Here is a 16,828-nt window from a genome sequence, read left to right as displayed (position 1 = left end):
AATTTAAGATAAAAGGAAAAAACTCCGACAAAGATTACGCGTGCTGAAAGTCATTGCTGAATTCGAATTCAGTTGTAGTATTGCTACCCTCCAATAGATGGCACGATAAAATGGTACAGCGCTCTCTATATGCATATTTCCCATTTATGATATTCCCAAGGCACAAACCATACAAGCACCGCTACGCGTCCAAGAAAGCTTCAAATATTTTAGTTTCGCCTGAAAAAAAATAATGAGCGAAATGCGTTTTCGCCGTTTCGTCACCAAAGCTTCAAATTTTCAAATTGTGCTTTTGCAGAAAGCAAACTGGGCCTCATTTCAACGGTTCATACCTGTACGAAAGCTTGATCGAGGTTCTGTTTCACTCTGGTTTGCAGATAAATTCTTATCTTCGCATGCACACGCTCGTTATGAAGAGCAAAAGGATATTTTCCTTTTTCAAATATGTTGACAATGGAGATGCACGGTGTTTGTTTTTTCTACGACTTGTATTTATTTTCACCGATTACTCTTTTACAGATCGCTATCAACACCGTTATGTATGTGGTAGCACTCATAAAAAAATGATGTGGTTTTTGTTAACGAAATCTCACAAATATTTTGTATGCATTTTCAAGAACTACAAGTTCTATTCCGCAGCAAAGTAATAAAAATCATAATATTTTCGCGTTGATAATTTATTTTAATCAAATGTCGAATATCGTGTCGGTACATCCCAACTGTCAAATGTGACAAATGTCTCAGGCACAGTGGGATCTTTCGATTGGTCAAAACGGACCTCGACGTTCATAAATTGACAGCTAATCCACTGCAGGAAAATAACATCAACATTTGCGCAACACTTTTCATTCCGAAACGACGCGAGAGGAGCGTGTGTTGAGTTGGTGAATGGGAAAGATACCAATTTCTGAAATTCATCAAGCAATACTATTAACCGTGACAAAAAAAAACAAAACGTATCAGTGATCATGAGCGAAAACCTTGTGTGGTAGGTAGTGTTGCATTGCAGAAAAACTAACAGTCAAAAACAGAATTTCCTTGAACATAATTTTCCCTTTCGAGTTGAGGGCGTGAGAAAACAACGGAAAAAAGAACACTAGAGAAAATCGTGGTACGTTTCTCAATCTCAACAGTGTATTGTTTGTGTGCGCTCTCGTCGCTTAAAGTGGGGCATCCTACCCGTGCGGAGAGCAAACCTGTGTTGTAGGTTTCTTTTTTTTTCACCCCCTCATCACGATTCAATCAAACAACGGACAGGTTCTCTTTGTGTGTTTTTGGGGCTAAAAATATAGCGCACTTTCGGTGAAAATTGTCGTGTGCTGTTTTGCTTCGCAATTGAACGGAACCGGCTGCACCGAAAACAACCCGGAAGAAACACCCGGAAGGTAGCAGCAGCACTTCGGAACCAGCTGGCCTCGACAAGAACGAGCAAGACGGCGCAGGTAAGACGCACACATGCACACGTATTTACATAATTCTTCATTCGCAACATGCAGCGCAACAAGAACGGAAAGATTAGAATAACGGTGTTTGTGTTCGGATGACTAATAGTCAGGTTATATTTTGCAGTAGTACTTTGTTTTGCGTGGTATTTGTAAAATACAATATGTTGCGGCTTGGCGCTTTGTTGTGTGGTTTTGCCCCAGGATGCGGGAAGAGATTGAGTACAGCAGATGTCATATGCTGATTCTGTCACGTATTGGCACTAGATAGACAAGAGTTGGCAAATAAAAAAAATGATAAAAGTACGGCGTTTTCCGTCTTTTTCCACCCACAACAACGTCCCAAAACGTTGGCTCAAAGTGGGTCAAACAGAAAGCATCGGAGAATCTTGTCGCCTTGTGCTGCTGATGCTCCCGGTTGAGCATTGGCTCGCTATTTTGGCTCAGCCCCGAGAGATTCTACTGCTGATGCTGCAGTCCGGAGAATGTTTACGGATTGTTCGTTTTGCCTGGGATTTGTTATTCTATTTCTTTACGTCATATCTGGCTGCTTCCGTAACGAGCGCCGAGGAGATTGGCCTCTACACATTTTCGAGTAATCTTCCTCGGGGGTAGCCCCAAGGTGTTATGTTTCGCTACTATTATGACCTCAGTAGAGGGAAATTCTTAATAGTACTGGTTTACCCCGATCCGAGTTCGCCGATTGAGATAATTTGCGTGAGATTGGATTTTTGTAAGTACATGCTTTTTTCACACATTCCAACTGTTTGGTGTAAAGATGTAGAACCAGTTAATTGCAAACAAAGGTATCACAATCGGTAAATGGTAGGTCTATGCTACCTTAAATAAATCAAATTAATATGTGCACATGTGTCTAGGCGGGTAAGATTACGCCAACAGACGCTAATGATAAAGGTATGAACATTCGCTTCGTCCAAAGGGAATGAATGGTGATAGCATTAAGCGGAAAAGCTACAAGAAACTTACTGTGTGGGTGTTAAATGCTCTTACCTAGTATGGTTTCCGGTGTAACGACTGCATGTTTCGGTTAAATCCGACAGGAACGTTACCAGACAACGTGAAGGACAGTGTCGCATGATCGACACTGAAACGTGCATCAGTCATTAGTGCAAGAACGAAGCATGTTTGTAGAAAAGCATTTCCATAATCCCGGACCAACATGTGCCATGAGGAGGAGTCCCAGCCGACAAACCGTAAAGTCATGCGACTTATCAAAATGACGGAACGGCACACCAGCTAACTAACTGGACAACGCAAATACCAAACGATGGATTGTCCTTGAGCAAATTGGTCCACAGTCCATTGGCCGGGAGGTGTTCTTACAGATTATTTGTCTATTCTACCATTCCGGTCACGTGAGTTAAGGTGACTATGGGTGCTGAAAATGCAGAGAAGCATTAAAACTGAACAGCTTTAGCCGCCAACAAAAGACGCTTCAGCGCGTGGTGTTTCCTCGCTGCGAAGCTTATTGATCTCCTCGTGCACAAGAATTACACCCGTGTGTCGGGGAACATCTTCACGTGGACACGAGGTGAAACTGATGTCGAACAGAATGGTTGATCGGATTGAAACAAAGCAACCACACCCCCCCCCCCCCCCAATGCTCTTTGTTTATCTCTGAAGAATATTGATATGCTATTGTTGACGGGGACAACCGTGTTAACAATCTGCTAAGACTGCGGGCGGCTTATGTTTGCAAAAAATGTTACTGTGAAAAAGATCAGGAACATATACGTTATTATTGCTCAATAAATAGATTGCTTTGTAGTGCAACAAACTAATCTTTTTGTCTGTGGAAGTTCCCGTTTCATTTACATCCAACTTGTCAAAGGTGTTAGAAATGTCGCTCCACTTAACAGTATGTGAATTCGCACTTGGTCCCCAGACCTAATGTAGTGTTTTGAAATAGTCCGATAGAAATGTAATGTTCTTGAACGGGAATAAAATAGCAAAAAGGGATAAAAAAGGTTTCTGCGAATTAAAACTAAATAAAATCGGTGCTGGTGATGCCGCTTTTTAACCAATGGTATACATTCGAATTGTTTGAGTGTGTGTGTGTGTGTTTCGCGTACCGCAATCAGAGGAAATTATTCAAATGAAATAAATACACGCAACCTGTGTAGTCGGACGCATGTAGTTTAGTACCCACAACCGCTAATAATACGCATGACTTTGAAACGCGGATGTTTCGCAGATCGATCAGTCAGGCTACTTAAGTTTGATCGCGTTAAGAAGCGGCAGCAATGTGCTATTTGTAACGATAATTACATACAAAGGTTTCTGTATGCAGTTGTGAGTGTGGGTGAGTAAAAAAAAAATAGCGCAATTGACACTAACGCGAGTGTATTGCAAAGACTATTAAAGAGCAATGAAAGTTGTCATATTGCCGAATTCTAATGATGATGATACATGATTTAACTATTTTATTGAGTAGAACATAAAAAATGAGACACAGAGAAAGAGATAGAGAGAAAAAAAAGTCTGCTACATGTTATATTTGTTAGTGCATTTGCAAATGCTTCGGATTGTTTCAACCCATGTAAAGTAATCTTCCTATATAGAAGATCGTGATCATGTGGATATTTATTTGATCCGAATCAACCTGTTCTCTTGCGCACGAGTTATGTATTTCTCCAACAATTCCTACTATATACTACTTGTTTCCCGCGTTTGATCGTTAAATGAAAGGGATAACTATGGTGCGTGGTATTCTTCAAGTATACAACTGTAGACTTTGCACGTTTGAGCTTCGTTTGAAATGTTCGACGCAATCGTTGCCAACACGAAATAGACTTGAAATGCGTTGTTTGAAAGCCTCCCGCATCACGCATCAGCTGCTGAATTATTCATTTGCGGGTGGCAAAGCTGAGCGTGCATATGTATCTACGCTTCCCGTAGCTCCCATGTGTTCTCAACCAAGCCAAGTACTGGATATTATTAGCAAACAGCATTGTCGCCGATGCAGAATAATTAATCGCCCTATGCAAATGTTTGGCAGGAAGCACATCTCAGAGATTTTGTCATGGCAACCTTTTGCGGATAGACTACGGATAAAGTAAGAACCAAATCGGTTAAAATCGGGCTTCTTTGCTCAATCGACAAGTATGAATACTTCTTCAATAGATCATCAAAAGAATACACATATCCATAAGCATGGCTTCGAGCGACATAACTACTGTTCCTTTTTTATTTTGTGCTCTGTCACGAGAAATTATCATTCTTAAGTGATTGCGTGTCTATCAAGTTTTAAAGTCTATTCATACTAGTGATAAAATTAAATGATTGCTCGATCATTTGTGGTGTAAAATGCTTCATTGGGAATAGAATTTTCCTTTCACGATTTCATACTTTTCATCATGTACGAACGCAGTCATAAGATCGAACCTGTCAGCCATAAGTTTTATGATGAATTGAGATAACAAACGGTAAACGTTCGCATGTTTGGTTACCAATCTTATCCCTGCACTGCGTAACCTACACCAACGTGCTATGATAACAGAGGTTGTACTCCACCTGTACTCTCAGTGCAGATAATCAACTGCTAATATCGAGAGTAACTTGACTAAATAACATCGCACTGCTTGCTTGCTGTTCGTTGACGACAGCTGATGGTAAGAAACCCGGCACTTGGCTTTGTTATATCTCGCACACACCGCTTCTCAGTGGCGTCTCAGTGTGGGAAGATCGGTGTCCGTTGTTTGTCGCGCGTCGCTTGCCATGGCAATGCATTCAACTGGCAAACATAAATATAAACTCACGCTAACCTTCGCGCATTCAATGACCTACCTTCCTCGATCGGAAGTGTTGGAACTGGCGATAGTGGAGGAGTAAGTCGGGAGGCAGGTTGGATCTACACTACACTACACACCGCAGTTTGCGTTCCTTTCCTCAATCTTACCGTCACTGTAGGATGAGGATCGGATCTCAGTCTGAACAAGATGGAACAAAATGTAGAAATAACGTTTGTACGCATTCTTACGCAGGTCTAAACGTTCAGGTTGGAAATTCTTTCTTTTGCATGGTCCTACAGGAGTGCAATCTCGAAACCGGTTCTAGACAGCGTAAGTGAATTGAACTAGTATTGCAATAATGATTACTATCGAACAGCTCGCAAACAGCCATGAGTGAGTTCGCAGATAGACGTGATGTTACATACAGTACGCGGTTACAGTTTGTCGTGTTCAATGCTTCGATAAGGTATCCACAGCAAAAAATCAGTCTTGAGTTGAGGAAATCATATTAAAAAAGAAAACCTTGATAGGAGATGCGTGAATTTCATTTTTGTATGAATCAACCATTGGGTCCGATTTCGCTGCGCCAAGGATTTTTCGAGTTCGCGGACAATGTAAATTAGTGTGTGTCCAGTGTGAGGTAGCATACCAGCGTCTATATCATTGACATCATATAGGATCAATGCACTTTAGTGTTGTTCGCGTTAAATTAAAGAACTTCTGAAAATTTGCTAAAATATCCATCTTGTTGACACCGATCTTCATTTAATAATGAGACAAAGATCAATTCGCCTAAGCATGTATTGTTTTATCCATGGCAGAAATGTTGCAGTATGACGACCGTAAAAACTGGTTTACTATTGCTATATCGCTCTACCATACATATCTTGAGTACGTTATAAATTGCCTGCTGTGGATGTGTAACTATCCATGTGCATCACTTACCTACGCACACGAGCAGGTTTACTACAATTGAAGCAATACACCATTCAACTAGATAATGCATCTTGAGGAAGTTCACAATCGATAATGAACTTTTCCATTGTAGTGGTGTGCACGTGGTCGTCATACACTATACCAACACTACGGAACGTGTTGATCCGCTTTGAGCGCTACTTACTTAAAAGTAAATAGATCGATCGATTAGATATCGCTTAAGCTTGACGTAGTTCAGAGAAACCCGGTGTTTGTTACATGGAACTGTAGATTGCTCTGCAAGATGATCTCTTGTCGAAAGGCAACGCATACAATTCGCACATTCGAAGAGTGCTTTAGGATGGTGGCCAGAAACTAATTTCAATGGTGTTTTTATGGTGCCAATCGCTTTTTAACAATTTTATTATCATTCATTCACGTTTCACAAATGAATGAAAATTATTGTGCAAAGCATAATAGTTATGAATATTATGGAGATCTTTTAAGTTTACTGCTCCCTGTTCGTGATGTAACAATAATAAATGTTTTGGAATGTTTGTTACTGTTACTGTACAGCGTAAACAAGAGCATTAGAAATTTGCTTTTAATCGTTGATACGAAGGACAAGCAAGGATGTGCGGTATAACGTTTGAGGTCAATGGTACAAACGAACCGTGAAAATCGAGCACAATGTTTTCGGTATGGCTTTTATGCACATATCAATATTCGTATGGCCTTCGATCGCTGATGTGTGGAATAGCGTAAGGGAAATGAGAATTTAACTTCTTTTACGTTTTCGTTGAAGATTATACACCTTCTTTGTAATATTGTGCCGTTATTCCACCTTATTGTATTACGAAAATATGTAAGAGGGGTTAAGTAATTTCCGTCATATTTCACTTCATTTTACATGCTTTCAGTTATGGTGTGTATTGTAACTAGGAAAACGTACTACAATTGTACTGAAGTTGCATCACAGAATCTCAGCGTAATGTAATTACTCGCTAGAAGATAAATTCAGTTTTCTAAAGTATCCATGTAAAGCCTTTTCCTTTGAGAATCGAGCATAACCACACTATTTTCTTGTCTTCTTCCCTTTTTTATAGGTTCACGCGTAAATCGCGTTACGCAACTGATAGAGCGCTGAGAGCAAAGCTCCTCGTACCTGTCAGTGCCTAAAGGAAGCCGAAGGAACGCTGGTTGGCTTTGCCATTTAACCGCCATACTTCAAGGCTACTCATGCAAAGGTCGGACCCCTTTTGCATGTGTTGCATGTGAGGAAGGGCTTGGAAGAACACGCCATAATCAACGATCGGGAATACATCGACCATACTATCAGTGGGCAGTAATAGTAGTACAGATCTGTTTTCCTTTTTTCTTTTTCCAGCTGTGTAACACATACATCGGATAAAGCGGGCTCCAAACCGAGTTAGAACGCAGAACGATCGCATTTCGTAGAGTCCAACCTTCGCGGGTGGTAAAGTTGATCAAACACACATATACAGACGTACACCATCGCTACTAGAAAGGTCGAACTGACTGATGCATTGTGGCTGCATTTGTGCATTATCCTTGAACTGATCGGACATCATTAGAGCGTAGTTGAAGTGTTGGTCTACTGCTATTTTTAATGACACACCAAAAGTGAAAAGTGAGAATTCAAGCTGCCTTGTTAGCGCATCGGTAATCTTCAAGCAACGATTTTATGTGCTGGTGGCCCTAAAAAGATGTATAGTTTTATGAGGTGAAACAGAAAAATGCAATATAGTTTGTTGTTTCATTGAAAACCTCTTACAAAGGTGCTGAATCGAAAGGGCACTACAGTGAAATCCTAAGTTATCAGGTGTATTGTGCGACTAAAGGAGGATCGTGTTCACACAAAGTGCCGTAGTGTTTGCGTCGGGAAACGTGATACACTTATGAAAAAATTGCTCATTAGGTTGTGCGTGTGATAAATATTGCAAATAGTAAGGATGATGTCAGCGTTAAGTCATCAGGTGAATATGAACAATTTTTTGTCGCTGCTTGTGGGCGCCTCGCTGGTTGCGGCTAATTCATCTCCGAGCCACGATATAGCATCGCTATCACAGCCGACAGAGTTCAGCAATGGAGTGTCATCGTTTGCTTTGCCGGCAGAGGAGCGTATGGCTATCGAGAGCTTCGTAATGGCCTATCTGAACTACAGCTACACCGGCTCCGATGGGCATTTGGTGGAGCTTGGTGGTAACGAGAGTGCCAAATATGGCGAAGGGCGGGTTCTGAATCGTAGTGGAATTTTGGTCCACATCAGCAACAGTGTGAATCGGTCAGACCACACCGGTTGTTACAAACATTGGAGCGGTACACTCGGAGAATCTATCCCGGATCGTAGCACGCCCTGGATTGCACTTGTACGACGTGGTGGTTGTAATTTTGAAGACAAAGTCAAACATGCATACGAGCACGGTGCTGCAGGTGTCATTATCTACAACGACAAAGGCGATTCTAAGCTGGATAAGATGAAGATCAACGATAAAGAGCGTGAGTATTACATTTGATCTAGCTATGCACATCAGTAAACGAACTAAAAGCTTTCGCTTAAGCATACGTGTAAAAAATATGATAATTGATAGAAACATGAAAAAAAAATTTATTTTAAAATCTTCGCCAAAAAGAAGAAGATCCTACTGGTTTGGTGCAAAAAATGAAGACAGTTTTAAACATATTTTCACTAAAATTGTGCAAGGTGTCTGAAGTAACTGGCAATCGTAGATGCTCATTGTCTTACAACCGGTACCGGTATTGCCATTGTTTACCATACAGGAACACAATGTACCTAGCAGAGTGTTTGCTACCACTGTTGACACAATATTAGTGCCGATTAGCATTAGAAGTGCAAAAGGTAACCAACGTGATTAATAAATTTATGAACCGTTTGTTGGCATCCGAGTGCTGCACAATCTGTTGACTCGCTAGTTCAATAAAATCGTGGCGTTGGTCTACAAGACCTCGGCTATAATGGGACACAAACTGCATCTGTTTTGACTGCCAGTACACCATTACACGATAGAAACAAACCTAACGTGGTTTAGTCATTAGTCTGTCTAGCTCTACCCCACGCAAGCAAAAACGACGATGCGCAAGTACTGAACACGATGCCTCCTGCTCGTGGATTACTTTCACTTGTGACGCTGAGCGACCTCCCCATAGCCGGAGTAAAACCACACATCACGGCTAAAGCCGTGGCATTGGTATCGCAAGCTTGTTGTATCTGTTACCATGTGGCTTATTGTATTTAGGGGTGTGAGAGCGTATTTTTTCAACTGAATTGTTCCATTGTAAAACGAAGTTAGCAGAATTATGATTATTCTCTTACTTGTTTCATAAGAATGCATTTGTTGCGTGTACTTATCTATAACAATGTGTCCGTACATGATGTGTCCGTACGTGAAACTCCATAATGCGCTTTACATATACATTTTTTTTATTCTTTAAATATTTTACATACAATTGTACTAGTCAAATCTAGGCTAAGAAAACATTGCTTCGCATGCAGGTCTTCTAAAATTCTTTATAGAAATGTAAGCTGGCCTAAATCGGTTGTGTATGAATAATTGTATGGTATTGGTAAAATTACAACAGTAATATCCTTAAATCGAAAATTAATTTCATGTTATAATCTCCTTGATTATTAATTTAACTGAGAGACGACTGACTGACTGTATTTCAAATTACTATTAATTTGATTGTTTTGCGCTTAAAACACAAATTACGAAAACCCTCAAATTTTCCTACGAATATATCAAAACATACATGGATTCCAAATCTTTCATACACATAATTTTCAGTTGCGCTGAAGTGAATGAAACTAATAACATGGTTGTAGCGGTTGAGCATGCTCACTAGTGTGACAAAAACTGTCGAAATCGAATTCTTTTGTTTAGTATAACTTGTACTGTATAAAAATTTACGATTTAAGATATGCATGAATACAGTACACGCATGCCCTGTAAGCTGAAATGCCTTCAGTCGTTCTCCGTCCGGTTGAAAGATCACAGTTTTAGTTATGTATGTTCCCTGAGTGTGTATTTCGTCTTTGCGTACATCCGAGGTTTTTCGAATCCAAAGCCAAAGTTTGAATTGATAGAATTCATTGAAATAACCGATTATATTTGACGTTAATTTTACTTCAGTTTTATTACTTTGTAAATAAAAAAAAATAATTTTTATATTTTAATATACTTGTGAATAAATTCAACATAGCTAGCTGACTGCTGAAGGTTATGTTAGGTCAGAATATCAACAAGTGCGAACATATTTGATATTTCTTAAGCTATTTTTGACTGACTCATTTTAAAATCAAGATATTGTTGCAAACGTCTTATATTTTCATCATTTGATCGGTATTTCGTTGTTCACCTTTTTCGTACATGTCGTTCATCCGACAGAGCCAAAAAGAAAGGTCTGACATTAGGTTGTTGAAAATGTGTACACCTGAGGCAATCACAAAACCAGCTCTACATCCGTATCTTTTTCGTATATATTGGTTTTGAAACATTGAGAACATATACTGGATTTATTTTCAAAAATGTGAATTGATTTGCGATAAGTGATTATGTGCTACATTTGCTTGGTTATATTAATACACACATTTGTCGGTATGTGCACCACGCTTATTTGAATGAAATTTACAATTGATAAATATAGTTAAATTGCAACAGTCTCCTTGTCACAGTAAAGTTATGTTAATTGTGGTATTTTAAATACAATGATTTTGCTGGTGCCTGGACTTTTTTAGTACGTCTTTATTACATATTACATCAAACATCAAATCCAAAATATTGTACAGGAACATGTTTAGTTCAGTAAAAAAGAATGTATTGCACAACGTTCATATGTGTTTCTATAATATACTTATCCTACATTTCAGGATACATGAATATATCTATCTACTACTTACATATCTTGTGTTAGTTATGTATATTATATGTTAAGGTAATTGTTTTTTTTAAACACAGGAAACATTACTGCGGTCTTTACCTCAAAAGCAATGGGACTTGAGTTGATCGAAATTTTAGAAGTACATAAATACGATGTGCATATGCGGATAATTGAAGGATCTCATCAATTTCATCCCTTAGGAAACATAAATCGGTACGTTTTGATTTTTTTTCTGAACTCAAACAATTCTATTTACGTATTTTATTACTCATTTATATTACAGAACGTCGGTCCTGTTCGTGTCAATTTCGTTTATTGTGCTGATGATAATTTCTCTGGTTTGGTTGGTATTTTACTACGTTCAACGATTCCGATATCTGCAAACCAAAGACAAACAATCAGTAAGTATTATTGTTATCACAAAGCAGAAATATTCAAATCGTTGGGGTGTATAAAGTATGCCTATAACTTCGTTAAGTAAAATCGGTTTCACCAATACGATACGCTAATACAGTTTCGATCGATACGTTAATTACGATGTTTACACCTCTATGTTTATGTCTTATAGTTACATCCTCTATGTTTTGTTAAAGGAAGACGCATGATGAAATTGTCTGTTTTTATTTTTTCACAGAAACGACTCTGCAGCGTTGCGAAACGCATCATCGCCAAAATTCCAACAAAAAGTATTAAATCAGATGACAAGGTATGTTTTTTTTTCTTTATCAAAACTATATAAGCTTGCAATGCAATGGAAACATAAAATTCAACATAAAATATGATATCTTCTTTAGGAAATCGATAATGATTGCTGTGCCATCTGTATTGAACCGTATAAAGTGACTGATGTTATACGTGTTCTACCGTGCAAGTAAGTAGTGGAATGTGGTTCTGATACTTGAACCGAAAATGAAAATATCCAATAAATACTTAAATATTGTTTCACTTTTGAACAGGCACGAGTTCCATAAGGTCTGCATAGATCCATGGCTACTTGAGCATCGTACCTGCCCAATGTGCAAAATGGATATTCTGAAACATTATGGCTTTGTGGTGGGTTCTTCCTCGTCTTCTCAAATAAATTCAGCGATCGCAGAATATTTAAATGTTGCACCACCGCCACCGCCCTCTAATACGTCAACCATCACTACTTCCTCAATTGCGTCGACTGAAGAATCATCGAGAAGAGTTTCCTGGTCCACTGGGGCAGGTATGGGTCCAACTACGTCTGCCACAGTGGACGGGAGCGTTCCAACGGCGCTCTTTGGCAATAATTATATTGCTGGTCGCAATGGTGGCACTTCTGTTGGTCAGCTGACTGATATCGTAACAATCATTATCAACATCGATGATAACGAGAGTTCAACTGGTTGCGATGATACTGTTGTTGGGGGCAGTAGCGGTACGAGTGGCGGTGGTAGCAACAGCAGGATGGGTGTATTATGCGATCTTTCAACACATGACGATATGAATTGTAGTGGCGCTAGTACTAGTAGTAATGGCAGGGACAATAGTAATTGTGATAGCAATAATGCAAACAGCAGCGATAATAACGAAAGTAACAGCGACAGTCATCTAATAAGCAAACAAATAACTGATGTGTGAGCTCAACAATATAAACTACGATTCCATTATACTTACGGTCCATTATTTGCCGCAAATCGATATATTGAAAACATGTAGCAAATGCAGGATCAGCAAGAACGAGCAGGTTAACTTTTGCTTGCTTTGTATGAAAGGCAATATTACAATGTGCCATGCGAGCCGGCTCGTCTAACGTAACAGGGTCAGCCTTTTTTGCAAATTTATTGTGTCAAATTTTTCCTATACAACCTTTTTATATATACATATATATTGTTCGGTCCAAGCAGCAAGCGAACAAGTTTCATATACACATTATTGCGGATAGAATAATAATGCCGCGCGTTAGATACAAGCGGCATGAATTAAGAATGCGACGTGCAGTTTACATCAATGGACCGTATGGACGGAATTGCGCAATAATACTTAATTGACTAGCACTATATTCGTGTAAGATTCTGTGATACAATTTGAGACATTATTATGATTATTATTTTCACTATCGTAATCGAAACCAATCAGCCTCCGTAAACGCTGTTTTTTGTAATTGTAACTAGTGCAACGAATGCTAGTGCTACTATTACTAATTACTATTAGTCCCTTCTTCGCTAATGCATTAATCAACCAAGCATGGACCTACTCAAGTAGTAGGTCAACGAGAGAAAAAGTTAGTTCGCGCAGTGATTCGCTACGTTTTACATATGCATTCTTGAGTTACAATGATGTTTATAATGAATGGTTTTATGATTAATTTAAACCTTGCTGGATAAGACCAATGCAAACAATGAGTCATTTTCGACGTAAAAAAAAACATAGTTTATTGCACTTGTTTGTGTGCTGCGCTTATCATGTCATTAATGTGTGGTCTACTTAGTATCTTTATTTTGCTATGCTTATGATCAGTGCAGAACAGGGTATTTAAATAGTATCGGAGGAATCAGTGAAATCATCAGCGCGATGGATAAATGGTTGACAAGAAATCAAAACCGGCATTATCGTATGTTTGCTAGCAACCGTTGTGAGACATAGATTTCATGATAGAAAATGGCTATTTTTTCATGCTCGAAATTGACAGTCTATTGTGTAGTTTGCTCATAACGAATGGTAGAAATTGGCGAATGACATATCAGCTTTTAGAAAACTGAGGCATAAGCATCTACAAAACATGTAAACAACAATAAAAGATATGGTTTTCTATTCATTATATTTTGTTTTTTATAGTTTTATACGTTGTTGTCAAACATAATTTATTGTCCAGCTATTTTATTGCTTTCTCGGCTATAGAATCATTTGATTAATAGTATGATTTGCTAGTGTGTTATAAGAATATGCTTTTGAAATCGACATTTCGTTTGATAATAGATAATTTTCATATTGTTTAAAGTATTAAGATTTAACGTATTACTCATTGCAGCTATGATTCAAAAGTGGTTCCTTAACTTATTGTGCTTCCTAATGCTTTCCTACGCTTGAATATTGACGACAATTTTTTTTATTATTAACAGCTTTTGAAGCAGTCATATATTTCCAATGAATTTCTTGTATCTTAGTTTCAGAAAGAGATCATTTTTTAAATATTTTGTTTTTCATTTTTAAACCTACACTTTGCTATATTGCTCAAAGTGGGTTCGCATATAATTTGTCGAAATTGAGGTATGCGAAATTAATTATTTGATGGTAAACCCACTAGATCATATTACTATTTAAATGAAAGTGAATTTATGTGTACAATACAACAATCTGCACTTCGTGGTTTACCATTTGTTTTCCTAGTTTACGGGTAGTCAAGAAAGTATTCTTCAATTAGACATGGACATGGAAGAAGGAGATCTTATTGACGATAGAAGCAGCACCGATGGAGGGTATCAAAGACGTAACAGCGTCAGCCCTTTGCCTCAGATAAGAGCATCAAATGAAAATCAGGTGACAGCTGCACTATAAACACACCTGTAGTGGATTTCATTTAAAGTTCCATCATTTTTTTTTTGTATTGTATATTTTCAGATGTCACGCAGTTCCTCCGATTCGGATTCTGAACAGGACCACGAAGATTGTGTCACTCCGCAATCATCAGGAAGGCGTTCGTCACAAGGCCGAAATAAGCGTGACAGTCAACGGCAGCATGAAAAATCACAGCAGGACGGTGACATTTGTGTGGGATGTCTCGCTGCAGCCTTGAATAAGAAACAGAAAAACAACGATAATGCTCAAGAGGATGGGGAGAGTGACGTGAGTATACACGATACGACAAAAGTAATCCATTATTCATTGAACATAAATATGAACCGTTCGTTTCATTTTTCGTTACTAGTCATACGCCACGGAAGAAAACGGATCGAAAAGCCTTCCAGCAACGTTGAAGAAATATAAGGGAAACCATTCGACTGGATCGTGCCGTGGAATGAATCCTCCAGATCACTATCATCCGTATCCTTACAACGACAAGCACGGCAGTAGAGTTTATCAAAACCAACAACCACAAAATTCTGCTCCCGAAGAGCATAGTTCGCAGCAGTCTTCAAATCTTCCATTTAAGTTTTACAAAACTGAATCCGGGCAACCACGCAAAGTACGGACGCCGCTTCGCAATTTAATTCCTCAATCGATTTCAGCACCCTGTGATACTGACAGCTCATTGCGTGTGTGCATTCACGGTGGGATTGAGCAGCATTTTTCGGAAGCTACAACTTCCAAGACGGGTACTCTTCACGCAAATGCGGAATCTGAGGAACTACCTGCAGTTCATATTAGTCAGCGTCCGATCGATGCTAAGCGACGCTGCTCGCTGTCGCGTAACTCATCATGCTCCTCGGCTGATCGCAAGGATGTGGTAACATGCGAAGATCTGAAAATTGCCATTGATTACTCCAACGAAGAGGACGTTTCAGACGAAACGGAACCAAATAGTGATAACGATCTGATCATCAGACGATCGGAGCGGGGCGACGAAAAAGAAACACGGAAAAAGTGATTAAATCGATGGTACCGTTTTAGACCATCAGGTAATTCATGGCACGATGATAGATAATGATCGCTTTCCTACTTCCACCCAGGTAACATGGTTGATGACGAATCGAAATACGTTATGTGATAGAGTGAGACTGTACAGACGTAGACATATGTGAGTCAGTTTCTGTAAGCAGATAACACGTGTTTGTGAGGACTTTTCCTGCAAGGGAATGGTTTCTGCATTTGAAGTAGGTGGACTTAAAGAGATAAATGATCCCTCCTATGGAATCCTCCTACGGAACGAGCAGAGCTTTCAGCATAGAGAATAGTTCATGGCACTCTAAACAATAGCAACAACAGCAAACGGGCATCCTAACAAAACATTTGTACGGCACCTAATGTTTTAACCTCGTTCTTCGATAGCATACCAGCAGACAACTGCAAGAGTGTTTCACGTTGTCCTGGCAATGATATCGGCAGTAGTGACGAAATTTAAATATTGTAGACAACTATAGCAAAAAGGGTTCTAGTAATATCTCACTCACTGAAGATCGGTTAACCACCGCAGTGCAATATATTGGAAACTATTCCGAATTAAATACTTTTTCCACATCAAATTCCAACGCAAATTGAATGATAGACATTTTTTTCTTAGATAGGAGGAATACAGCAGTTAGACATTTACAGAATTGGACTCCTAGTGTTAAAGTAATGAACATTAATAGAAGGCACGAAAAGACTTAATCGGTTGTCGGTATATGATTGGTTTATGGAATGTGTATAAATCCAACGCTTGGATGTACTATTGTTTTCGGTTTTGGTAGCATTAAAAAAAGCTACTTTGGTCATTTTATTTATGAATTGCATTACTACTAGGCTGGATGAAAGCTGCAGGATATGAAAAGGCTTAAACATATTTTGTCAATTTAATCGACTAAGGGAAACATAGCCAATAGCCGTTACTAGAAACTTGGCTTTAAAATTGGGCTACAGATAGTGTGCTGATAGGATAATGGAATGGAAATAAAATAACTTACGAAGCGTCCAACATAACGCTGTTAGTTGCAGATGTGTGTTTATTTTATGTTTGGTTTACGATGTTGGATCATTTGGATGCATTTTGAGAAAATTTTAATTATTTGCCATCTTAATGTATAGCTAATAAAATAAACAGGAACCAACCCGTACTACCTGAATAAAAAAAAATCAACAGGAACTCCAAATGCATTTAAAAAAATGCGTATAGTACCTAATTTTGGTGTATGATCT

The 16,828-nt window shown here is 38.8% G+C and overlaps 1 protein-coding gene across 4 annotated transcripts; it reads left to right on the top strand.

Moving 5' to 3' along the window:
• Positions 1 to 784: 784 nt before the first annotated feature.
• On the top strand, positions 785 to 16,626 carry LOC125771553 (protein goliath). Of its 4 annotated transcripts, none has more exons than XM_049442275.1 (11): positions 1,118 to 1,442; positions 7,216 to 7,356; positions 7,497 to 8,629; positions 11,107 to 11,242; positions 11,313 to 11,430; positions 11,664 to 11,735; positions 11,824 to 11,900; positions 11,986 to 12,082; positions 14,384 to 14,533; positions 14,615 to 14,839; positions 14,922 to 16,626. In XM_049442275.1, the coding sequence occupies exons 3-11, from the start codon at positions 8,083 to 8,085 to the stop codon at positions 15,579 to 15,581; spliced, it is 2,082 nt and encodes a 693-aa protein (XP_049298232.1). In that variant the 5' UTR covers positions 1,118 to 1,442; positions 7,216 to 7,356; positions 7,497 to 8,082; the 3' UTR covers positions 15,582 to 16,626. The 4 variants fall into 4 exon arrangements, with proteins under 4 accessions (XP_049298230.1, XP_049298233.1, XP_049298232.1 ...); XM_049442274.1 differs by having other exon boundaries at positions 7,216 to 7,383; XM_049442273.1 differs by lacking the exons at positions 1,118 to 1,442; positions 7,216 to 7,356 and adding an exon at positions 785 to 988.
• The last annotated feature ends 202 nt before the right edge of the window (positions 16,627 to 16,828 follow it).

This window comes from Anopheles funestus, chromosome 3RL, assembly GCF_943734845.2.
Source record: "Anopheles funestus chromosome 3RL, idAnoFuneDA-416_04, whole genome shotgun sequence".
Lineage (NCBI taxonomy): Eukaryota > Metazoa > Arthropoda > Insecta > Diptera > Culicidae > Anopheles > Anopheles funestus.
This window is presented reverse-complemented; position numbering and strand designations above follow the sequence as displayed.

Bases quoted from the DNA above. Each gene is read 5' to 3' on its own strand.
- LOC125771553 (XM_049442273.1), top strand. From the start codon at position 8,083: ATGATGTCAGCGTTAAGTCATCAGGTGAATATGAACAATTTTTTGTCG. The intron at 11,901-11,985 runs GTAAGTAGTGGA...ACTTTTGAACAG, and splicing joins ATACGTGTTCTACCGTGCAA to GCACGAGTTCCATAAGGTCT. The intron at 14,840-14,921 runs GTGAGTATACAC...TTTCGTTACTAG, and splicing joins AAGAGGATGGGGAGAGTGAC to TCATACGCCACGGAAGAAAA.